The sequence below is a fragment of the Rana temporaria genome, chromosome 4, assembly GCF_905171775.1.
Source record: "Rana temporaria chromosome 4, aRanTem1.1, whole genome shotgun sequence".
In the NCBI taxonomy this organism is placed as follows: domain Eukaryota; kingdom Metazoa; phylum Chordata; class Amphibia; order Anura; family Ranidae; genus Rana; species Rana temporaria.
Window position 1 is genome coordinate 387,213,161 of NC_053492.1, and position 26,669 is coordinate 387,239,829.

A 26,669-nucleotide genomic window follows, 5' to 3' on the forward strand; every position below is an offset into this window, starting at 1 on the left:
AATGGGGCACAGTCTGGCATGTAATGGGGCACAGTCTGGCATGTAATGGGGCACAGTCTGGCATGTAATGGTGGCACCGTGAGGCGAGGCATGACTAGTAGGAAGGGGGTAGTCTTATACGGCGAGTATATCCCAAAACCAACATTTTGGCTGGAAAATTAGGGGGTCGTCTTATACGCCCAGTCGTCTTATACGCCGGCAAATACGGTATTTTAAAATCCACTTCAAATGGATTGAAGGAAAAAATAAATAAAAAGAGTTCATTCACTTAATATCTGTCTATTTAACTCCACCAATCTCAGATAATTGGACAGAAAATAGAGTTTTGATTATTATAATACTGGTGATTCTTGTAGTTATCAGATCATTTTCATTGAACATACAATACCCTATGTTATAGTCTTTATTTTATACTGCCAAATGTCAAAGGATAGGACAGAAAAATGAATCAATCTAATTTTCACAAGTGCACACTGGAGGTTTTGTAATAATAATGTGTGTGATAAATATGAGGCTTGTGGCTGAACACCACTTGGGACAGTTTCGCAGTTCTATTTTTCATAGTCTGTGCTGACATTCTAAAATTATTTAGACATGTTTATGGATTATAATTGGTTGTAATAGCAAGAAACCACTGAAAATGTTTCAGAGTGCAACAACAATGTTCAAGGGGGTTAAAAGTGTTTTAAGGACACTGATCAATGGCCCAGATTCTAAAAGGGCTTACGACGGCGCAACGCCATTTGCGCCGTCGTAAGTCCTAATCTGGGCCGTTGTATCTATGCGACTGATTCTTAGAATCAGTTAGGCATAGATATCCATTAGATCTGACAGGCGTAAGGCTCTTACGCTGTCAGATCTTAAATGCAATTTTTTTTTCGGCCGCTAGGTGTCGCCTCCGTCGTTTTCCCCGTCGTCTATGCAAATGAGCTATTTACGCGAAATTCCCGAACGTACGCGCGGTCGACGCAGTGAAGTTACGACATTTCCGTATCTTTTGCGACGCGTAAAGTTGCCCCTGCTATATGAGGGGCAACCAATGTTAAGTATGGCCGTCGTTCCCGCGTCGAAATTTAAAAATTTACGTTGTCTGCGTAAGTCGTCCGTGAATGGCGCTGGACGCCATTTACGTTAACGTCGAAGCCAATCACGTCCTTGCGACGTCATTTCGCGCAATGCACGTCGGGAAATTTTAGGGACGGCGCATGCGCAGTACGTTCGGCGCGGGAACGCGCCTAATTTAAATGATCCACGCCCCCTACCCGGATCATTTGAATTAGGCGGGCTTGCGCCGGGGGGTTTACGCTACGCCGCCGCAACTTTACAGGCAAGTGCTTTGTGAATCAAGCACTTGCCCGTAAAACTTGCGGCGGTGTAACGTAAATTAGATACGTTACGCCGCCGCATTTTTACGCAAATCTACCAGAATCTGCCCCAATGTGTTTAAACATCTTTTTGTTCAAATAAAAACAAATAAATCTGTGTTTAATGTCAAAATCTAAAAAAATCAAGATCTTACAGCCACACTCACAGAACACCTAATACCAAGTGTATGATAGAAGTAAACTAATGCCGCGTTCCAGGGGCGGACTGACCATTGGGGCTCTCGGGGCACTGCCCGAGGGCCCCATGCCACTGGGGGGCCCCATCAGAGTTGCCAGGCTTAATAAAACCAGGGACAGTATGTAAAAATTGGTGTTTTCTTTACATCTGCCCCTGGTATGTCAGAAACCGACATGCTTTTGATGTGAAAATCCTGAGATTTTAGCTGCCCTGCCTCTGCGCTGCCTCCTGGCATGGTGACCATCTGTAAGCCCGGGGGGCCCCATAAGCTTCTATTGCCCGGGGGCTCCATATGAATTGTCAGTCCGCCCCTGCCGCGTACACACGATCGGTCAAACCAATGAGAACCGTCTGATGGACCGTTTTCATCGGACCAAACCGATCGTGTGTAGGCCCCATCGGTTATTTATCCATAGGTTAAAAAAAAAGCAATCTTGTTTTAAATTTAACCGATGGATACCTAACCGATAGAAAAAAAACGATCGTTTGTAGGCACGTCTATCGGTTAAAAATCCACGCATGCTCAGAATCAAGTCGACGCATGCTTGGAAGCATTGAACTTCGTTTTTTTCAGCACGTCGTTGTGTTTTACGTCACCGCGTTCTGACACGATCGTTTTCTCAACCGATGGTGTGTAGGCGAGACGGATCATCAGTCAGCTTCATCGGTTAACCGATGGAAACGGTCCATCAGACCGTTTTCATCGGATGGACCGATCGTGTGTACAGGGCATAAGTGTTGTGCTGTGTGTTGTAATTGTCAATATGAAAAATAATAACACAGTACATGAATACAATTTATATAATTTTCCCCACAAATTGAGCTTTCTTTTGGCAGTATTTGATCACTACTGGATTTATTATTTTTGCGCTATGATCAAAAAAAAAAAAAGACAATTTTGCAACAAAAAACTATGGCCCGGATTCACATACATCGGCGCATATTTATGCCGGCGTAGCGTATCTTTTTTAGGCTACGCCGGCGTAGCGCAGAGCGGCAAGCACAGTACTCACAAAGCACTTGCTCCCACTCGCTGATAAAGATATGCTGTGTTTCCTCATGGTAACCTTGCCAAAGTGGAAGTGGGCGTGAGCCATGCTAATGAGGCGTGACCCCATGCTAATGATGTGCAGAGTGACATACAAGTACTTAAAATGAACGGCGCATGCACCGTTCCGTGGACGCAACCCAGTGCGCATGCTCAGAATCACGCCAAAACTACTCCCTAAGATACGTCGAACGTAACCTACGCCCAGCCCTATTCACGTACTACTACGTAAACTACGATGGCTGTTCCCTGGTCCATACCTTTGCATGAGTTGCGCCTCATAGATGAGTAATAACTATACGCCGGACGTAAGCCTTACGCAAACCGTGTATATTATGCACCGTGCGCAACTACGTTCGTGAATTGACGTATCTCCCTCATTTGCATATTTGCAATGAGGCGGCCAGCGTAAATATGCGCCCACGATACGCCGGCGTAGGAAAGTTACGTTGGTCGGATGAAGCCTATTTTCAGGCGTATCTAGTTCTGTGGGCACGGCGCGCAGATACGACGGCGCATAGTTACACTTACGCAGGGTATATCGAGATACGTCGGCGTAAGTGCTTTGTGAATCCGGGCCTATATTTTTTACTTTCTGCTATAAAACACATCCAAAAAAAAAATTTAATTTCTTCAGAAATGTTGTATTCTACTACATATTTTTCTTAAAAAAATCCCAACAAGGATATATTGATTTGTTTGCGCAAAAGTTATAATGGTAATCAGCGACTAAAGCCCCGTACACACGATCGGACCTTTGTCCAACCAAATTCACATCGGAATTCTGACGGAATTCCATCGGAGGAAAAGAGAACATGTTCTCTATGTAAACGCAGATGGAATTCATCGGAATTTCGGATGGAATTACCTTAGTGGGGGAAAAACATGGTCGGAATTTCCGATGTCAAAAGTCAGTCGGACTTTTTCCATCGGAAATTCGGATTGTGTGTACGGGGCATTAAAGTGGGACTGAGATATTGCGGCGGCAGACAATCTGACACTAACTGACACTTTGTGGGAACCAGTGACACTAATACAGTGATCAATGATAAATATATACACTGTCACTGTATTGACACTTGCTGGGAATGGGTTAAACATCCGATCAAAGAAATATTTTACTCTATACAGCACCATAAACTGCTACTTTTGTAAAAATGTGAGTGTCATGAAAGACACAGAAGCGAGTGGAAGAAAGTCCATTACCTCTGAGTATGACAGCAAGAACAGATCAAGACAGAGGTTAAAGAGCTTTCAGGGTCCTGCTACAGCATCTGCAAGACACTTAGGGCCAGATTCAGAGAAGAGATACGACGGCGTATCTCCTGATACGCCGTCTTATCTCTGAGATACGATTGTCGTATCTATGCGACTGATTCATAGAATCAGTTATGCATAGATATCCCTAAGATCCGACAGGTGTAAGGCCCCGTACACACGTCTGAGTAACTCGACGGGCAAAACACATCGTTTTGCTCGTCGAGTTCCTTGTGAAGTCGCCGAGGACCTCGGCGAGCCAAGTTTCCCCATTGACTAACGAGGAAATAGAGAACATGTTCCTCGTCGGTTTCCTCGGCCAAAAGTGTACACACGACCGGTTTCCTCGGCAGAATACGGCTCCGATTGAGTTTCTGGATGAATTCTGCCGAGAAACTCGGTCGTGTGTACGGGGCCTAACTTGTGTAACACCGTCGGATCTTAGGCTGCAATTCTAGGCCGGCCGCTAGGTGGCGAGGCCATTGCGGTCGGCGTAGAATATGCAAATGACTAGTTACGGCGATTCACGAACGTCCGCGATGCCCGTCGATCTAAATTTACGTTGTTTCCGTAGCGATACGCGTCGTAAAGTTAAGGCTGTCTCCTAGGTGGTCTACCAATGTTAAGTATGGCCGTCGTTCCCGCGTCTAAATTTTAAATTTCACGTCGTTTGCGTAAGTCGTCCGTGAATGCCGCTGGACGCCATTTACGTTAACGTCAAACCAATGACGTCCTTGCGATGTTATTTAGCGCAATGCACGTCGGGTAATTTGATGGACAGAGCATGCGCAATACACTCGGTGCGGGAACGCGCCTAATTTAAATGGTGCCCGCCCCATTTTAATTAGGCGGGCTTGCGCCGAGCGGATTTACGTTACACCGCCGCAAGTTTACAGGAAAGTGCTTTGTGAATCAGGCACTTACGCTGTAAACCTGCGGCGGTGTAACGTAAATGGGATACGTTACGCCGCCGCTGCGCAACGTAATTCTTTCTGAATCTGGCCCTTGGGACTCATATAAATGCAGCTTGTGGGAGACACATTTTAAGGTATAGACATTTTTCCTAGTAATTTAGCATATATAAATGGTGAGGCTACCATTCTGTTTTCACGGAGGATGAATGAATATAATTGATTTGAGAAAAAAACAAAAAAAACATTAATACATTATACAACCTTGTTTTGCAGAAGCACAGAGGTATAAGACCTTGAAATATAGTGACTCCCTATAAAAAAAACATAAAATTCTACCAATTGGGATGATAGTCCAACTGTTGATTGCTGGGAAGCCATGGAACTATAGAGAAGGACCCAATCAAATTGGGTGATTTCCATATTATTTGCAAATGTCCTTTTATTTTACAAATAATTAGAGAGAGGGAACCTACCCTTCATTTGGACCCATTCAAGGCCGATACAAAGTTTTTGCTGGTTTACAACTCACCATTCCACCAGTGCACTCCCGACAGTCCTGTAGACATGACAAATTCTCCCACGTGCTATAGGCCTTTAGACCAGCAACAAGTGCTTGTAAATGGCGATTATTTACCAGGTCTCTGTTGTGATAAACATCTTCATCAAGTATTTCTCCTGCATACCTATAAAATAAAATGATAGTTCTCTTAACGGTTCTTACAAAGGGTCCTATCAGTTATCACAGTAATGCAAATCTCCCTTTCTTATGACTTATATACTGAACCCACTGGGGCAGATTCAGATAGAGATACGACGGCGTATCTCCTGATACGCCGTCGTATCTCTGAGATCCGACGGTCGGATCTATGCGACTGATTCATAGAATCAGTTACGCATAGATCTCCCTAAGATCCGCCAGGTGTAAGTGACTTACACCGTCGGATCTTAGGCTGCAATCTTCTGCTGGCCGCTAGGTGGCGTTTCGTGTTTTACTTGCGACGAATATGCAAATGAGGAGATCCGCCGATTCAGAAACGAACGCCCGCCCGTCGCTTTTTTTTTTACGTCGTTTGCGTTCGGCTTTTTCCGGCGGATAGTTACCCCTGCTATATGCGGCGTATCCTATGTTAAGTATGGCTGTCGTTCCCGCGCCGAGTTTTGAATTTTTACGTTGTTTGCGAATACGGATGGACGCGAATACGGATGGACGTAATTTACGTTCACGACAAAACCAATGACATCCTAGCGACGTCATTTGGAGCAATGCACGCCGGGAAAACTCGCATTGCCGGGGACGCGCCTGATTTAAATACTATACTCCCCCTAGCCGCGGAATTTTAATTCCGCCGGGGGATTTACGATACAGCGCCGCAAGTTTTGAAGTAAGTGCTTTCTGAATACAGCACTAGCCTCTCAAACTTGCGCCGGCGGATTGTAAATCAGATAGATTAAGCGGATCTAAAGATCCGCTAATCTATCTGAATCTACCCCACTGTGTCCAGTGGCAATCGCCGCAGGTAATCGCTGGCTGTGTGAACAGCCACAGATAGCTGAGGCCGCCAGCTACCTGTTATTAAATTGTAAAGGGCTCAGAGGCCGCAGCTGCTGACATATACTTTGCTGTTGGTGCTGATGTAATAAAGAAAATCATTAGCTGTAGACCAATTATTTTACAAGGTTTATTAGACAATGGGGGTAATTTACAAAAGGCAAGTCCACTTTGCACTACAAGTGCAAACTACAAGTGCAAAGTGCACTTGAAATTGCACTGAAAGTGCACTTGGAAGTGCAGTCGCTGTAAATCTGAGGGGTAGAGGGTAGATCTGAAATGAGGGGAAGCTCTGCTGATTTTATTATCCAATCATGTGCAAGCTAAAATGCTGTTTTTTATTTTCAAAAATGCATGTCCCCCTCGGATCTACAGCGACTGCACTTCCAAGTGCACTTTCAGTGCAATTTCAAAGTGCACTTTGCACTTGTAGTACAAAGTGGATTTGCCTTTCGTAAATAACCCCCATTGTGTTGCTGCTGATAAACTCAAAACTACTTGTACTGTGCTTTGCCTGTTCAGGGCAAGGAAATGGCTTTATTTAATCCCCTCACTGTGTTTAGTGCCTGGAGCCAAGGGAAATGCGATTTCAGTGACTTTTTGATGGCACAAGACTTTCCCATCGCTCCCAGTGACTGAACGGAGTGGTGGGGGGAATGAAAGGTATATAAGGGTCAGCATTAATGCGAACCAGTTGCTTTTTCCTGCAAAGGCAAAACACAGATTTGCTTTAAAACTTCCAACACATATACAAATTTGCAGTTGTTACTTGAAATTAGGAATGCGTGAACCTGGCTGGGTTTGGTTCAGCAAACCCAGCCGCATGTCCTTAAACCCCAAACTTAGTGCTGAACCCCTTGAAATCTATGAAAGCCAAATCTTGCTATATGTCCTGGTCTTTTTTATTGTTAATAAGCAAGCTATTGTTGAAAAAAGGGCACTGCCATAAGGTACATGTACCATTGCAAAAACAAAAAAGGGTGCAGTGCGTGAAGGATCTTTTCGTGCAGCTTAAAGGGCACATTTAAAAAAAAAAAAAAAAAATGCCACCCAGATCCTTATTCCTGCATGCAGCCCGGTTGGCCAGAAAAGAAAGAAGGGGGCGCTAGTGTGTGGCTCTCATTCTTATACCATACCAGGTCACATGCCTTCCAACATTAGGTGGGCAACTTGCAAGGGGGAGGGGGTCAATGATAATTTTTGGTCAATAATTTCGCCCAGGATCCTCAATGGTTTATTTACATTACACCTCGGATTTTCTAATTCCTGTCTCGGAAGGACGGGTTTGTCTGGATGTGCGCCGACCGGCACACCAGACTTAAAGGGGTTGTAAAGGTTTGTTTTTTATTTTCTAAATAGGTTCCTTTAAGCTAGTGCATTGTTGGTTCACTTACCTTTGATTTCCCTGCTAAAAGTTTTTTTTCTTTGTCTGAATTTCTCACTTCCTGTTCCTCCTCAGTAAGCTTGTTCTGGCTGGGGGGTAGTCAGCATGCTCGCCCCCTCCCTAGGGACTACAACACAGCGTCTCCCCGCAGGGATGTAGTCCCAAGGGAGGGGGCGAGCATGCTGACTAACCCCCAGCACAGCTCGGATGATGAGGGCAAGCTTACTGAGTTGAAACAGGAAGTGAGAAATTCAGACAAAGAAAAAAAACATTTAGGGAAATCGACGGAAAAGGTAAGTGGACCAACAATGCACTAGCTTAACCACTTGGCAACCGCACGCCGTCAAATGACGTCGGGCGGAATACCCTGTTGTTCTGACAGGACGTCATATGACGTCCTGTCATTTAAAGCCGCTAGGGGGGGCGCACCCGTCGCGTTACTGGGAACACAATGCGTGTGCCCAGTAACTGAGCAGGACCGTGGATCTCTGTGTGTAAACACAGAGATCCACGTCCTGTCAGGGAGAGGAGACCGATGCTGTGTCCCTTGTACATAGGGACACAGATCGGTCACCTCCCCCAGTCACCCCCCTCCCCCTACAGTTAGAAAACGAACTCGGCTACACATTTAACCCCTCCCCCGCCCCTTAGTGGTTAACCCCTTCCCTGCCAGTCACATTTATACAGTAATCAATGTATATTTATAGCACTGTTCACTGTATAAATGTGAATGGTCCCAAAAATGTGTCAAAAGTGTCCGATGTGTCCGCTATAATGTCGCAGTCCCGAAAAAATCGCAGATCGCCGCCATTCCTAGTAAAAAAATTAAAATAAATAAATCATAAATTATGTCCCCTATTTTGTAGGCAATATAACTTTTGCGCAAACCAGTCACTATACGGTTATTGCGATTTAATTTTTTTTTATTTTTTACCAAAAATATGTAGAAGAATACGTATTGGCCTAAACTGAGAAAAAAAAATATTTTAAAAAAAAATGGGATATTTATTATAGCAGAAAGTTAAAAATATTGTGTTTTTTTTCAAAATTTACAATTTTTTGTTTATAGCCCAAAAAATAAAAACCGCACAGGCAATGAAATACCACCAAAAGAAAGCTCTATTTGTGGGAAAAAAAGGACGCCAATTTTGTTTGGGAGCCACGTCGCACGACCGCGCAATTGTCAGTTAAAACGCCGCAGTGCCGGAAGCTAAAATTTCGTCTGGGCAGAAAGGGGGTGTATGTGCACAGTAGGCAAGTGGTTAAAGGAACCTAGTTAAAAAAATTAAAAATTAACCTTTACAACCCCTTTAAGGATATCTTTGAATATGGATGCTGTAAGTGCAATGTATTTTTTATTTTTTATGGATCTTTTATAAAAACCATCCACACATCCTTACGAGCGGGTACTTTGGCCGGTCAGCAAGTGGTTAAAGTACATTTCCAGACACATTTTTGGGGCTTTTGGATAGAGCAAGGAAGGATTACAACCTCTGACTATCTGTGGGCCTGTTGTGTAGATTCACCCACACTTGTCCCAGTGACAATGTTGTCCCACCATATCTAAAACTAAAAAAGAGTGGAGTTTCACTGTAAGTTTCAAATGTTTGCTTTATAGATACTTTGTATTGCTGTATGCAGCCCTCAAAATTTCCACTCGCCTACTAGCATTTGGCGAGTGGATTTAAGCTGGGGGCGAGTGATGACAGGGCTGCATGACCAATCTCCCTCCAATCTGTGGCTACACTAAGGCCCCGTACACACGAGAGGATCGATCCGCTGGAATTGATCCGCGGACCGGCTCCAGCGGATAGATCCCCTGGTGTGTACGATCCAGCGGATCTGTTTCCGCGGATTTTTGTCCCCGGGGATGGATTTCCAGCGGATCAAAATTTCTTGACATGCTAAGAAATCGATCCGCTGAAATCCATTCCAATGGATTGATCCGCTGGTCTGTACAGACTCACCGGATCAATCCGTCCGAATCCATCCCCCGCATGCGTCGTAATGATTCGACGCATGCGTGGAATTCCTTATATGACAGCGTCGCGCACGTCGCCGCGTCATCATCGCGGCGACGGCGCGACACGTCACCGCGGACGGAATTCCGCGGGGATTTTGATCTCATGGTTAGTACAACCATGAGATCAAAATCCGCCAGAGGATTTATCCGCGGAAACGGTCCCCCGGACCGTTTCCGCGGATAAATCCTCTCGTGTGTACCCGGCCTTAGAGTCCCGATGAGATTGGCGGCCGAAGAGGAAAGGTGCATGCTCGGGAAAAGTAGTCTGGTGAGTCGCGCACAGGCAGAGCAGTACACAGGTGCTCTCCTTACAATTCTCATTAAGCCATGGGACCCAACAGTATGACCTCTCTGAGCCTGCCCCCCTCCCCCGGGCCCCGACCAATGTAGCTGGAGAGCAGAAAGTAATGAGTGAGGTGGAGGATTGCCAAAATTACCACTCCGGTGCAGCGCTCACTGAAAGTTGCCCTGACATGAGAGCGGCAGCCTTCTAGTTTGTGCAGTTTTCTTCTCCTTATGCTCTATGTAAGTGACCAACAGTTCAGCCTGAGCACTGTGAACAGACTGGTCTCAATGTGTGCTGTGCGCTGTCAGTGTGCGCTGTGCTATGGTGTCAATGGCTGTGCAGTTGTGTGGATCTCAGCGCTGGATTGTACTCCCTCCCACTGTGCTGCAGCTCCTCTCCTCTCTGCCAGCCTGAATAAAAGGTGGAAGTGGGGACATGCAAGCGTGGAGCCGCACACACAGGCTCCTGATAATGAGATAAATGGGAGATAGAGAGAGGATGGATGGGAGTTGCAGAGGAGACAGCAAGATAATGGGGAAGAGACCCAGTTCTAGTGCCCTGTCCCTCTGGTCTGCCCCCAGTGCCCTGTCCCTCTGGTCAGCCCCCAGTGCCCTGTCCCTCTGGTCAGCCCCCAGTGCCCTGTCCCTCTGGACTGCCCCCAGTGCCCTGTCCCTTTGGTTTGCCCCCAGTGCCCTGTCCCTCTTGTTTGCCCCCAGTGCCCTGTCCCTCTGGTTTGCCCCCAGTGCCCTGTCCCTCTGGTTTGCCCCCAGTGCCCTGTGCCATTTTATTAAAGTTGTTGTTGGTAATATTTAATTTTGCAACTTGATTCTGTATAAAACAGTGTCATTCCATGAGATAATCTACGAGGGCGTGTTTACGGGTGCAATTAGGCGAAGGGCAGTGTATGAATTAGGTGGGGCAACTGATGGCGAGTAACTCTTGAGGCCTGGCTAGTAGCTCAGGACTTGAAATTTTGAGCCCTGCTGTATGCATCGCAAGCTGTTCACGAAAGCTGTAACGTAATAACACATTATCAACCACCAACTAATTATTTCACTTTGCATTGTCATACAGTACAATGGTTTTGGTTATTTTGTAACAGCAAAACCACACTGACACATCTTAGGCTGAGATGTTTAATAAAATTGCTTACCCTGCATATTAGTAAACTCTGTTAAAGCACGTCCGTTTCAGAATTATATTCATGTCAAGCATGTTAAAACTCGGGAAATGCCATGGATTTTATGGAGATTAGCTCTAGTACAATAAAAGGCAGTTTTAACTATTCAAATCGACTATTCCTGTACGAATTATAATTGTTATGAGTGATGTGGCTATTGCCATGGATGGGATTACTTTCTTTTTGCTGCTCCACTTTACTTCTGTTCAGGCGATAATAGACAGGAAATTTGGGATCGGATATTTTACCACTGGAATCCCAAAGATATACAGAAGACCGGCATGTGATTCAGTCTGCAACCACAGCAACACGAAATATCAGTTCTTGATGAAACTGAACTTTAAAGGAAACCTCTTCTAATAGAAGTATGGAGGCTGCTGTTGCTACTCCTCATTCTGCAAATGGCCTCATTCTTTCATGGCTGACATGTTTATTGCTAGCTTCCTTTCCTGGAATGATTATACAAATACAGTGCCTTGAAAAAGTATTCATACCCTTTGATATTTTCCACATTTTGTCATGTTACAACCAAAAACGTAAATGTATTTTATTGGGATTTTATGTGATTGACCAACACAAAGTGGAAGGAAAATTATAAATCGTTTTCAAAATATCTGAAAAAGTGTGGCGTGCATTTGTATTTAGCCTCCTCTGAGTCAATACTTTGTAGAACCACCTTTCGATGCAATTACAGCTGCAAGTCTTTTTGGGGATGTCTCTATCAGCTTTTCACACCTAGAGAGTGAAATGTTCGTCCATTCTTCTTTGCAAAATAGCTCAAGCTCTGTCAGATTGGTTGGAGAGTGTCTGTGAACATCGATTTTCAAGTCTTGCCACAGATTCTCAATTGGATTTAGGTCTGGACTTTGAATGGGCCATTCTAACACATGAATATGCTTTGATCTAAACCATCCCATTGTAGCTCTGGCTGTATATTTAGGCTTGGTTGTCCTGCTGGAAGGTGAAGAGAACTGGTCAGAGCATGCTCAGAATCAAGTCAACGCATGCTTGGAAGCATTGAACTTTATTTTTCTCTGCACGTCGTTGTGTTTTACGGCACCGCGTTGGACTCGATCGGTTTTTTAACTGATGGTGTGTAGTCACATCAGACCATCAGTCTGCTTCAACCAATGAAAACGGTCCTTCGGATTGTTCTCATCGGTTGGACCGACCGTGTGTACGCGGCCTAACAGGTTTTCTTCTGAGATTGTCCTGTATTTGGCTCCAACCATCTTCCCATCAACTCTGAGTAGCTTCCCTGTTCCTGCTGAAGAAAAGCATCCCCACAACATGATGCTGTCACCACCATGTTTCACGTTGGAGATGGTGTGTTCAGGGTGATGTGAAACATTAGTTTTCCGCCACACATAGCGTTTTGCTTTTAGGCCAAAAAGTAAAATTTTGGTCTCATCTGACCAGAGCACCTTCTTCCACATGTTTGCTGTGTGCCCACATGGCTTCTCGCAAACTGAAAACGGGACTTCTTATGGCTTTTTTTCAACAATGGCTTTCTTCTTGCCACTCTTCCATAAAGGCCAGATTCGTGGAGTGCATTACTAATAGTTGTCCTGACAGATTCTCCCACCAGAGTTGTGGATCTCTGGAGTTATCATGGGCCTCTTGGCTGCTTTACTGATTAATGCTCTCCTTGCCCTGCCTGTCAGTTTAGGTGGACGGCCATGTCTTGGTAGGTTTGCAGTTGTGCCATTCTCTTTCCATTTTTGGATGATGGATTGAACAGTGCTCTGTGAGATTTTCAAAGCTTGGAATTTTTTTTTATAACCTAACCCTGCTTTAACCGTCTCTACAAATTTATCCCTGACCTGTCTGGTGTGTTCCTTGCTGTTTGTTCACTAAGGTTCTATAACTCTAAGGGCTTCACAGAACAGCTGTATTTACATTGAAATTAAATTGCACACAGGTGGACTCTATTAACTAATTAGGTGACTTCTGAAGGCAATTGGTTCCACTAGATTTTAGCTAGGGGTATCAGAGTAAAGGGGGCTGAATACAAATGCACGCCACACTTTTCACATATTTATTTGTAAAAAATATTGAAAACCATTTATCATTTTCCTTCCACTTCATAATTATTTGCCACTTTGTGTTGGCAAAAAATCCCAATAAAATACATTTGCTTTTTGGTTGTAACATGACAAAATTTGGAAAATTTCAAGAGGTATGAATACTTTTCCAAGGCACTGTTATGAATGTCTGACTTTACAGATATGCATATTTGTTTCAGTTCAGTGACTCAACTCATACTGAACCCATTTGGCCAGTATATAAGCCAAATCATAAAAAAATGTGATACTGTCTGCGCTACATGCCTGATCCACCAGCAGTGTGACAAAAAAAAATTTGAGCAAACATTTATTGATGAGTTTCCAAATATTGTCCCAAATCTTTGGTAAGAACTGAAGCAGTCTTCTGCAGCTGTCTCTGATTACCATGTAAAAGGGAATGCACTGGATCTGAGCAAGAGACAAGCAAGAGGAAACAAAGTGAACATGGATCAAGCCACGTCCACCCAACAGTAGGAGCGACCTGTGAGAGGCCAGAACAGCAGATTCATGTACAGCTGAGCTCAGAATAAAGCTGCATTGTTTGCCTCTCTTCAGCCTGAGTCTGCAGTAAGAGACTTAGGGCTAGATTCAGATACCTGAGCGTATCTTAATTCCGGCGTAACATATCTCCGATACGTTACGCCGCTGTAACGTATCACCGATACGTTACGCCGCTGTAACTTTGGGCGCAAGTTCTGTATTCAGAAAGAACTTGCGCCCTTAGTTACGGCGGCGTAACGTATGTGTTGCGGCGTAAGCCCGCCTAATTCAAATGTGGATGTTGGGGGCGTGTTTTATTTAACCACTTGCCGACCCGCCCACTGTAAATGTACGTCCTGTTTTTAAAGATGGATATCTCGGTAACGGCAGCAGCTGCTGCCAGAAGCGAGGTATCCATCTTTTCAGTGGGCGGCCGTGTAAACGATAACGGCGGTCTCCGCGGCGGATTCACCGCAAGATCGCCGTTATCGGTGGCGGGAGAGAGCCCCTTCCTCCCGCCGCTCTTCCGCGCCCTCCGCCGCTTACCGGAGCCATCGGTAGCAGCGGAGGAGATCGGATGCTGCTGCCCAGTGTGTGAGGACTCGAGTGAGGGGAAGATGGCCCCCACCCGTCCTCATAGCTTTGCTGGGCGGAAGTGACGTCAAAACGTCAGTCCCGCCCAGCGTCTAAGGCCCCGTACACACGACCAAACATGTATGCTGAAACTGGTCCGCGGACCAGTTTCAGCATACATGTTTGGTCGTGTGTAGGCGCGAGCGGGCCGAATTCCAGCAAACATTTCCCAGCCGGGCCTTTTCCCAGCGGGCAAATATTCGTGGACGTGTTTTAAAACCGTCCGCTGGAATCCTGCCCGCTCGGACATGTACGGTCGTCAGTACAGACCTACCGTACATGTCCAGGCGCCCGCCGTCCCTCACATGCGTCGAATGACTTCGACGCATGCGTGGAAGCCTTTAAATGGCAGGCCCGCCCACGTCTCCGCGTCATCGCCGCGTCATCGTCGCGGCGACGACGCGGCCACGCCCCGCGTATTGTTTACGCGCGGACTTCTGTACGATGGTTGTAGACTTCTGTACGATGGTGTGTACAACCATCGTACAGAAGCCCTCTGGCAGGCATGTACGGTGAAAACGGTCCGACGGACCGCTTTCATCGTACATGTTTGGTCGTGAGTACCCGGCCTTAAAGAGACAATTTTTTTGTTGTCATTTTTTTAAATGACAATTTTTTTTTTTTTTTTTTATTGCATTTAAGTCTAAATATGAGATCTGAGGTCTTTTTGACCCCAGATCTCATATTTAAGAGGACCTGTCATGCTTTTTTCTATTACAAGGGATGTTTACATTCCTTGTAATAGGAATAAAAGTGATGCATTTTTTTTTTATTATTTCAGTGTAAAAAATTATAAAATCAATAATAATAAATAAGAAAACAAAAAAAAAATTATTTTAAAGCGCCCGTCCCGACGAGCTTGCGCGCAGAAGCGAACGCATACGCGAGTAGCGCCCGCATATGAAAACGGTGTTCAAACCACACAAGTGAGGTATCGCCGCGATCGTTAGAGCGAGAGCAATAATTCTAGCCTTAGACCTACTCTGTAGCTCAAAAAATGCAACCTATAGAATTTTTTAAACGTCGCCTATCGAGATTTTTATGGGTAAAAGTTTGACGACATGCCACGAGCGGGCGCAATTTTTAAGCGTGACATGTTGGGTATCATTTTACTCGGCGTAACATTATCTTTCACAATATATAAAAAAATTGGGCCAAATTTATTTTTGTCTTATTTTTTAATTCAAAAAAGTGATTTTTTTCCAAAAAAAGTGCGCTTGTAAGACCGCTGCGCAAATACGGTGTGACAAAAAGTATTGCAATGACCGCCATTTTATTCTCTAGGGTGTTAGAAAAAAAATATATATAATTTTTGGGGGTTTTAAGTAATTTTCTAGCAGAAAAAAATGTTTTAGTCTTGCAAACACCAAATCTGAAAAACACCTAAGGTCTGGAAGTGGTTAAATGTTACTTGACCCCGCGTTTTTGAAGTTTTTTTTGAACGGCGCATGCGCCGTCCGTAAAATATCCCAGTGTGCATTGCTCCAAAGTACGCCGCAAGAACGTATTGGATTCGACGTGAACGTAAATGACGTCCAGCCCTATTCGCGAACGACTTACGCAAACAACGTAAAATTTTCTAAACTCGGCGGGTGAACGATGGCCATACTTAACATTAGCTACGCCTCATATAGCAGGGGTAACTATACGCCGAAAAAAGCCTAACGTAAACAACGTAAAAAAATGCGCGGGCGGGACGTACGTTTCTGAATCGGCGTAAATACCTAATTTGAATATTCCTTGCGTAACTATACAGAAGCGCCACCTAGCGGCCAACGTGATTATGCAGCCTAAGATACGACGGTGTAAGACACTTACACCAGTCGGATCTTAGGGATATCTATGCGTAACTGATTCTCTGTATCAGGCGCATAAATACGACCGGCCGGACTCAGAGATACGACGGCGTATCAGGAGATACGTCGTCGTATCTTGTTTCTGAATCCGGCCCTTAAACTTTATGCTGATTTATCACTGCACATCACTGTCCACGATGTGAGCAATTCACAACTTCAGCAAGATGGGGCTGCATTCAATACACTTGTAATCTATGAAAAATGTGAGTGCAACCATTGTTAATTTGAATACTTAGTTCTAGGGCTGTGGAAATTGACTATTAATTAATCGATTAATCTTTAATTTTTTTGATCGATCAAATTTTTTTTGATCGATCAAAATTCTTTTGATTGGTACTCACCTCTCCGCCGGCTTCTGGGCCTTCAGGGAGTTCCGTCGGAGATTCGTGACCTCACGGACACTGGCGGGGCTTGCCGTGTCCATCTGAAGGGCTCCTTTGCTGTGCCTTCATATCTGCATGCCAGCGGGACTTTACTATCTGCCACACACAAGGGCTGTTACACTTCCCTCTATCACTTCCCTCTATCAACCTGGGATTCTACTGCCATCCACTGGGAGTTGTGATAGTTCCCTTCATGGGACATCTACATGCCGACGGACTGATGTTAACCCCTCCTCATCTGGATTCAGCAGTGGCATTGTTGTACATATTTTTATACCGGTATCATACTTAGATACATGTTTTTATGACTGCTTTTGGTACCGTTTGGTATTACTCGCACCATTTTTACAGTTTATGTAGCTACATCGATTTTATCTCCAGTGCAATGTTTATTTTGTTACCTACTTGAAGACTATAAAAGTTTTAATGCTATTCCCATCGAGCGCTGCCTGTGTGTTTTTTGTATCCTGCTATCCCTTTTTCCAGTGGTTGGTAGCTGCACTGGGAATCAGCCTGCAAGGAGATCAGCTAAAAGTAGTTGGATCTGTATGTGCGTTATAATTAATCGAAATTAGTCGATTAATCGATAAAAAAAAAATCGATTAATCGAACACAAAAATTTTGATCAGCAACAGCCCTACTTAGTTCATTAAAAGATTTACTGCAGAAGATGTTTGCTTCCCTGTTTTTATCTTGTTTGTCTTTTGGTCAGTATAAAAGGCCTCCTTCTCACGGTATTTTAACTCCAGCTCCGGTAAGAATCCAGTGCATTCCTGTGGCTGGATTCACAGGTGCTTGTAGACATTTGTGGGTGTTCAACCTGTACAAAGCAAAAAGAGGTTGACAGCAGCTACAACATGTAATTGCATTTTGAGCAATTACCTGTGGTTAGGGACAGATGATTATCCCTGGACGCAAACAGCTTACATCCAAGGGAAATCATCTGTATGATCATCTACTATACAGAAAAGGATAATCAATGGCAGCCCTTATGTGCCTCTTAAGCCTCGTAAACACGATCAGATTTCCATGGGACAAATCCGTGGAATTTTGTGCAAAGGGCGTTGGCCGTGAACTTGGTATGCATACAAACGGCAGAACTTTTTCAGCCAACATACACAGAACTTTGTGGCTTTTCAGCTCTTTAGCACCACCCTTTGGGCAACTTCTGCTAATGTAGTCTTATGGTTAGCATTGGTTCGGAGCATGCATGTTTGTGCTTTTGATTTATTTTTTCTGATAAACTTGTCTACACACGATCGGATAATCCGACAAGACACATTTGTTGTTGGAAAATTTGAAAGCATGCTATAAAACATTTGTCGGAATTTCCAACAACAATTGTCCGATGGAGCATACAAACGGTTAGATTTTCTGCCAAAACCCTGCCATCACACATTTGTTGTTGGAAAATGCGATCGTGTGTATGAGGCTTTTTTTTATAACTGAAGAAAAAGAGAGAGTACGTATTGCTACAATGTATATGCTTAATTTAAAGTGCATGCAAAGGGGGATTCAGCATAGGAAGTGTAAAGAAATCCACGACACAGACAGCAAAAAACCTGAGAGGGGTTTAACCCGTCCTTATGCTATCCAAAACAATCAAAAACATTTTGGGCTTTACAAATTCAACAGATTTACATATTAGCTGATAAATTCAAGAAACAAATTAGTGCATGGTCCTAGTAAAGCTAAGTAAAAGCAAACACATTTGGTATGGAAAGAAAATGTGGCTCTATACCAACAAAAAAAACAAAAAAACAGTTCAGTAATACCTGCTGGTAAATGTCAGCGCCAGTGCTGTAGCCAGATGCGGCATCAATCGTAGGTGTTGGGTTTGATGTTCAATTATCTTCACTTCCTCTCTGTCTTTCGGGCCAAACTGCCTCCGACTGGAAAACAAAGTATTATTGTATTAAATGGAAATAAGTACAACAAGAACACAAAATCCATAGGAGGCTCTACTGCTATCGCATAGGAAAGGGCCACATCAACAAACAGGAAGTTCATGTTCAAGGAGGAGAGTCTGACAACTGTCCAGATGGCTGAAAGACATTGACCTGTGGTCAGTTATACTCCTGTATGGGAAGAGGCTAATGTGTTATTCCTTGTGGACATATAGAACCGGGCCAAGAGGACCCAAAAACAGACACACACTGTTGAGTCTGGACCCATTTGTGTACAGTGGTAACTGGGTATCAAAATCTTTAAAGGGTATCACAATCTTTAAAGGGCATTCTATGCATTAGGGTGAAAAAACATCCAAGGATTATCGGCCCCCCAGCCCCCCCCCCCCCCCGTTTACTTACCCGACCCCTCGAAAGTCCCGCACCGTGACACACTGGCTTCTCGGCTCATTTATTGGTTGATAGATGGCAGCGCAGCCATTGGCTCCCGCTGCTGTCAATCAAATCAATGACGCGGCGCACTGGGGGGGCAGGGCCGAGTGATACAGTTGGCGGCTATAGCCGCCGGCTGTATCACGAGAGCGCGCTCGCAAGCTAACCCCCTTGGGAGAGAGCTTCCCATGAAGGGGGTCAGCTGATGCGGGGGGGGAGCCGAGACAGCTGCTGAGGGACCCCAGAAGACCAGGATCAGGGACACTGTGTAAAATGAGCTGCACAGTGGAGGTAAGTATGACATGTTTGTTATTTAAAAAAAAGAAGAAAAAAAAACGGGAACCTTTGTGCTCTCCATAGAGAAGAAAACACCTCCCTTTACACAAACAAAGATGTTCAGCATTAGAAAAAATACCATGTCTCTCACTCTGACTAATGCTGTGACTGTAATGTGATTTAGATACTACCTCTGTTGATGTGGAGTGGGATATGACAAGTAATGTTGGGCAAAGTCAGCTGAACTCCCATTTACTACAGTGGGTATAGAAAAGAAGCACACCCTCCTTTAAAGTGGTTGTAAACCCACTATTTGGACTTTTACCTACAGGTAAGCCTATAACAAGGCTTACCTGTAGGTAAGGAGAATATCTCCTAAACCTGCACGGTTTAGGAGATATTCCCCCCCGCAATGCGGGCGGCGCAGGGGGGAATCCACGGCTGAAGGACCGGCATCCGCCGGACCCTGCCGATTTTAAATCTCCCGCACGCACGCGCGGGAGTGACGTCATCGCCGCTCCAGCCAATCACAGCGCTGGAGCGGCGATACCCGGAAGACACGCCAGAGCAAGATGACATCCTGCTCGGCGTGGACCACTAGCCTATTATGCCTTTTGCATTGCAGGTTTGGGGAAAAAAAAAAAAGTGTATGCGGTTTACAACCGCTTTAAAATAATCACATTTTTGTTGATTTGCAGGCTGAAATGAAGACAGGCGCCCTTTTTGTTTTATCCAGCTGTATTTACATCCAAGTGAAAGATATAACACCAACATGTCAGAAAATAAATAAAAACAATTCAAAGAAACGAAATGTGATTATTTTAACCCTTTAAGGACTGCCCCACATACATATACTGTGGAAGGGCGGCCTTTAAAGTGGAGGTTCACCGGAAAACTTAATTTTTAACATTAGATTGAGGCTCATTTTGTCAAGGGGAATCGGGTAGTTTTTTTAAAATCGAAGCAGTACTTACCATTTTAGAGAGCGATCTTCTCCGCCGCTTCCGGGTATGGACTGCGGGACTGGGCGTTCCTATTTGATTGACAGGCTTCCGACGGTCGCATCTATCGCGTCACGATTTTACGAAAGTAGCCGAACGTCGATGCGCATGCGCCATATAGAGCCGCACCGACGTTCGGCTACTCGTGACGCGATGTATGCGATCGTCGGAAGCCTGTCGGAAGCCTGTCAATCAAATAGGAACGCCCAGTCCCGAAGACCATACTTGGAAGCGGTGGAGAAGATCGCTCTCTAAAACGGTAAGTACTGCTTCGATTTTAAAAAAACTACCCGATTCCCCTAGACAAAATGAGCATCAATCTAATGTTAAAACATTTTTTTCGGGTGAACTCCCGCTTTAAGCTCAAAATCACGTATTTGTTTGTGATTTTTTTCATCGGCAGCGTGAGCCAATCAGTGTGTCCGGCAGACGCTATGTTCACCAGGACCCGTCGATCATTCTGAGGAGATTTAAACCTATTAAGCAAGGCAGATTGCCGTTTTGCCAGATGGAAAAATAGAGATCTTGTGCAGAAACAAGGATGTCTGTTTTCCCCCAGTCAACGCGCATCCCCCACAGTTAGAGAACACCATCTAGGGACACACCTTTGATCGCCCTGATAATAACCCCTTTCCTGCCAGTATCATTAGTACAGTAAGCGTGCATTTGTTTTAGCAGTGAACACTGTAAAAATGTCACTGGTCCCTAAAAAGTGTCAAAAGTGTCAGTTATGTGTCCAATTTGTTTGCCGCAATGTAGCAGTCCAGCTAAAAATTGCTGATCTCCGCCATTACTCGCAAAAAAGTTAAATAAATAAAAAATCCATAAAAATATCCCATAATTTGTAGACGCTATAACTTTTGCGCAAACTAATCAATATACACTTATTGGGATTTTTGTTTACCAAAAATAAGTAGCAGAATACATATTGACCTAAATTGATGAAGAAATAAAAAAATTCTGAGGCTCTATGCCAGGGGTGCCCAACCAGTGGCCCAGGGGCTACAGTTGGCCCGCGGAGCCCTCTGATGTGGCCTGCGACCTCCTGCTCTGGGATGGCTGGTTGGCAAGCCCAGATTGCAGGTTGCCGACCTGCCATCCGAGAGCATCAGTGTTGTAAATGAAACCGGCGGTAGAGGAAGCAAGCGACTTTTCAGAAAGTGCACCACACCTGCAGGATATAATAGACGTCTATGGCAAAGTGCAGCTAACCGGTGGGAAAACCATAGATACACTGCGCTGCAATAGACCGCAGACCATCAGTGTAAAAGCAACCTTAGGCCCCTTTCACATGATCGGTCTGACCCAATCGGACCCTCTAATCACCTCTATGGAGCGGCAGGTGATTAGAGGGTCCATTTACACCTGCCTATACCTCCAATCCGCTAAAAAAACAGAAATGAATCTGCCCCCTTCTATCTGATTGGATCGGAGGGCCCAGTGTACTGGTAAGCTGGTAAGATAGCGCAGGGGGCTAATGCTCCTTTGCAGCAGTCTGTGATTGCCTGTGTCCCAAGGGTTGCAGGTTTGATCCCGGCAGGGATTTCATCCTTCCGAGGTTGGTAAAATGAGTACCATTGAGTTGGGTAATAATGACAACCATTATCAGCGCTTAGACACAGCGGCATCGCTGTAATTGGGGCTATATAAGTGTAAACATTATTAGAGTAGATTGGGCTGTGTCTGTTTTGCATATGCAGACTGGACACAGACCTGTCATCTGCCCACTCCGCTCATTGTGGCCCGCGACTGGTTACTAAGTCGCTTAAGTGGCCCTCGGCCTTCAAAAGGTTGGGCACCCCTGCTCTACGCCTTAGGGCTCTTTCAGATGTACGGATCCCGTGAGGATCTCCGTACCGTTCTTATCCGCTTGCTCAGTGGGGATCGCCCTGTTGATCCCCGCTGAGCTGGCAGATGATCATGGTCGGATGAGCTGGTGTGAAAGGGGCCTTAGTGCTTGGAAAAGGATGGTCAATAATGTCCTACCACTTTACAGGAATATTTATAAACTAGATGCTGTTAAGTTTGCAAAGATTTGAGGAGCATGAGTCTCATGTACACCAACCTAAAATAAACCATAAAATGACACAAGTGGTGATGTAACGAACATTTACTAAAGATTTTGTGGTGCATGAAGCAGTTTTGTTTGCACAGATCTATTTACCGTTTATGTTCATTCTATGCTTATGAATTGTTTTACCTCACAAACAAAATAAATGACAATCCGCTACTTTAGAGTTACACTATCACATGACTCCTGATACTTGTATACATTGTATACAGTACTTTTTATTCACATGTAATTACATGTACCAGTGTACTTTAATTACTTTATTAAAGTTCACCATAAGAAATACAAAGTACAAAGCAGGTAATTATCTGTGGGCCCTTGGCTGCCAAAACAATATTACCTTTATGTGTTTCTAAGGAGACAATTTATTTTCAAGACTGCATAAATGCAATTGGAATAATTACTAGTTGAGATAGAATATGACCTGGGGCTGTATTTTTAAGGCAATCCTACAGGATACGGTCTAGACTGGAGTTTTAACCTTGTAACTTCCTATTAACTCTGGATTTTAGTGTGTCATTAACTGAATGCGTCTTTTTCAAGTGTTTTCTTGTAGTGGATTGTATTGTTATTTACCTTTTTTTCAATCACTATAGCTAGTCATACACCCACAGATTTATTTCGTTCAGCCTGCAGGGCTAACAGATTCCTCCATCCATGCTAAACCGTGTGGATGCACACATATCCTGTTGTGACCATTGTATTCTGACAGCCGACACAGCTGGCTGTCAGAATACCTGGACAGTGCTTGCATCTGATTGGATGCCGGCATTGTTCGGCCAACAATTTTCCAATTTCCCACCCAGCTCTTTCAATTGAACGATGTGGGTGGAGTGGTGGCGACAGGGCCACCCACTGATCGAATGTCATTAGGAACTGGACGGAATTCACTCAGTGTACGGCTAGCTCTAGTTTCGGCTGTGACAGCTAAGTGGCCAGTTTACTGGAAGTTCAAATATCTTTTTTCACAATCAAAGTTTATTAATGTAAATATTGCAAATTGCATCTTACAAAGTATTGGAACAAGGAGTCCAGAGTTAACAAACATTTTACGGAAGTTCAAATATCTGTATCTGGTGTGCGGACAGATACTTGTTTGCATTGCAGTTATAGGCTGTCAGGATGACAAAGCAGAATGTGGAAGATATTTAGTGGTCCGTGGCTCCAAGAACCATAGAGAGAAATGTGGCTTGTCCCTTAGGCCCCTTTCAGACGTACGGACGAACGGTCCGTTTATTACAAGTCCGTTTACAGACTTGTAATGTATCCCTATGGGATTGCAGACGTTAGCGCATGATGCATCCGCTAACGTCAGCAACCATCCGCGTCCGCAAAGATCCTCTTTTGCGGACGGAAGAAAACCCTATTTTTCTTCCGTCCGGCAGAACGGATCGGATGAATACGGACACACGGTCCGTATTCATCCGATTCCCCATAGGGACCGCCCTGTCCGCCGACAGCTCAGCGGGGATCCCCGCTGAGCCGACGGACACACACGGATCGGATCAATTACGGATCCGCTCCGTGTGAAAGAGGCCTTAGGAATCTACAGACTTTTTTAAAGCTGAACTCCAGGCAAACAGCTAGCTGCAGAGCTGAAATATTTATATGTGAATGGTTTTAATCCCCGTACACACGATCGGACTTTTGTTCAACCAAAATCACATCGGAATTCTAAACTCCGATGGAATTCATTGGATTTTCCGATGGGGCATACACAAGGTCGGAATTTCTGATGGAAAAAGTAAGTCGGACCACACAGCCAGGATGATGACACCAATTTTCTCTACAACAGTTATGGAAAAACAGATCAATTCCCAGCCTCCAACCTGTGATCTGATTGTGAACAAGCTTTATGGGCTTTGATGAGCTATGGGGGAGGCAGATAAGCAGAGGTTCCACGTTGGGGTGGAGCCAACGCTGCATCCTGGCCTAGGCCAACAAGGCCTAGGGCAGCACTTTGCAGGGGGGCAGCACAGAAAGAGTCCCCGTCGGCTTGTGCTACACTGTTAGTGTAACGCAAGCTGCTTCTAATTTTGACTGTCCCATAAGCCTGGACCACAAACCTTCCTCACTGTGCTATATTTTTTCTGCTGTGCCATTGGCATGGTTATATCTTCTTAGTCCTCTCCTTAAAATGATCAGAATTTTTTTCTGTAAAGTAGAACTATAGAATAGAGTAAGCACATTTTCTGACACTTTCTGCATAGCTGAAGCACATTGATTTCAATGTCATTGTGTGAGTGACAGTTCGGAGTCTGCATTGATCTTCTTTGCATTGCTGTTCTAAGGATGCATCATGTCCTGTTGTGATGCATTTGGACTGTAGGCAAAGCAGCCTTTTCCTAGGGCTATGTTTAAATAGAAAAGCCTATATTTGACATGGTTGCCTTACTACGCAGGCCATAGACATGTTTTTTTTTTTCACAATCCTCATGATGCCAGTAGGGGCTAGATTCAGCAATGATTTACGCCAGCGTATATAGATACGCAGCGTAAATTCAAAGCTGCGCCGGCGTATCTTCTTTCTGTTTTCAGAAAGCAAGATACGCAGACATTAGCCTAAGATCCGACTGGCGTAAGTCTCTTACGCCGTCGTATCTTAGGGTGCATTCTCACGCTGGCCGCTAGGTGGCGCTTCCGTCGTAGAGTATGCAAATTACCTAGATACGCCGATTCACAAACGTACGTGCGCCCGACGGTAGTTTTTTACGTCGTTTGCATAAGGCTTTTTCGGCGTAACGTTGCTCCTGCTTCTATGAGGCGCACGCAATGTTAAGTATGGACGTCGTCCCCGCTTCGATTTTTGAATTTTTTACGTCGTTTGCGTAAGTCGTTCGCGAATAGGGCTGGACGTAATTTACGTTCACGTCAAAACCAATACGTCATTGGGAGCAATGCACACTGAGATATGTACACGGACGGCGCATGCGCCGTTCGTAAAAAACGTCAATCACGTCAGGTCATCACACATTAACATAAAACACGCCCCCCCTTCCACATTTGAATTACGCGCGCTTACGCCGGCCCCATTTACGCTACGCTGCCGCAACTTACGGAGCAAGTGCTTTGTGAATACTGCACTTGCTCCTGTAAGTTGCGGCGGCGTAGGGTAAATACGATACGCTGCGCCGCCGTAACTATGCGCGCCCCTACCTGAATCTAGCCCTAGGTTTCTTCTGTTTGCTCCAGTGACCCATCATGTTAGTTTACCACTTAGTGGAACATCTAAACATATCAATAAAAGTCTTAACAGCTGCACAGTGCCCTCACCTCGGTTGGGGAGACACCCTCCCTTCTCTACTTTTCTGAATTTCCTTTGATCTACCCTTAAACCCGTGTCTCCTCTTTCCTTCCTGTCTACCTATATGTGTTGCATTGTCTGCTGAACTAAGAAGTGATAGTACCGAGAACAGCTAAAAAAGAAAAAAGGTATATTCTACAAATTTTAATAAAAAAAAAAAATGGTCTAATCTACAAGGTACTTAAGAACAATGGGCAAGATTCACATAGAATTGCGGCACTAACACAGTGTTAGTGCCCGATCCACAGCACTTACCTGTAAACTTGCGGCGGTGTATCGTAAACACGTCCGGCGTAAGCCCGCCCAATTCAAATGGGGCGGGTACCATTAAAATAAGGCACGCTCCCGCACCGGACGTACTGCGCATGCTCCGTTCGCAATTTTCCCGACTTGTGCTTTGCGCGAAATTACGGCGGCGCGACGTGTTTGTGAATTGCGACGTGCGTAACGTACATACGCCGGGAAAAAAAAAATTCTAAAGCGACGCGGGAACGACGGGCATACTGTAACATGGTGGAGTAATTTTACACCATGTTAAATTACCCCTAATTTTGCGACGGGAAACTAAGACTTGCGCCGACGTAACGACGGAAAAAACCTTTGTGGATCGCCGTAACTGCTAATTTGCATACCCGACGCTGGAATACGACGCAAACTCCACCCAGCGGCGGCTGAGGTACTGCATCCTAAGATCCGACGGTGTAAGTCAATTACACCTGTCGGATCTTAGGGCTATCTATGCGGAACTGATTCTATGAATCAGCCGCATAGATAGAATAACAGATACGACGGTGTATCAGGAGATACGCCGTCGTATCTGTTCTGTGAATCTGGCCCACTCTACCTATGAATACATTTTGAATACAATACGATATTATCAATGGCATTTGTTGTATGATTCACTATTCTGGATTATATGATTTTTTTTTTTTTTGCTACTAAAACAAGTCACTAATAGCAGGTGCACATGCCTACCCGAGTTCTCAAATTTTCTTCTGAGCACCTTGGAAATCCCTTATTTGGAGCAAACACAATGTGTAATTAAAGGGGTTGTAA

The 26,669-nt window shown here is 44.7% G+C and overlaps 1 protein-coding gene across 1 annotated transcript in view; it reads right to left on the reverse strand.

The window, feature by feature from the left end:
- ACOXL (acyl-CoA oxidase like) overlaps positions 1-26,669 on the reverse strand; it is a 456,283-nt gene that overhangs the window by 222,385 nt on the left and 207,229 nt on the right. The window contains exons 11-12 of the mRNA XM_040351094.1: positions 18,398-18,514; positions 5,312-5,465 (exon numbers count right to left, since the gene is read on the reverse strand). Of these exons, the coding sequence (XP_040207028.1) occupies positions 5,312-5,465; positions 18,398-18,514 (271 nt within the window). The remainder of the gene's footprint in view (positions 1-5,311; positions 5,466-18,397; positions 18,515-26,669) is intronic.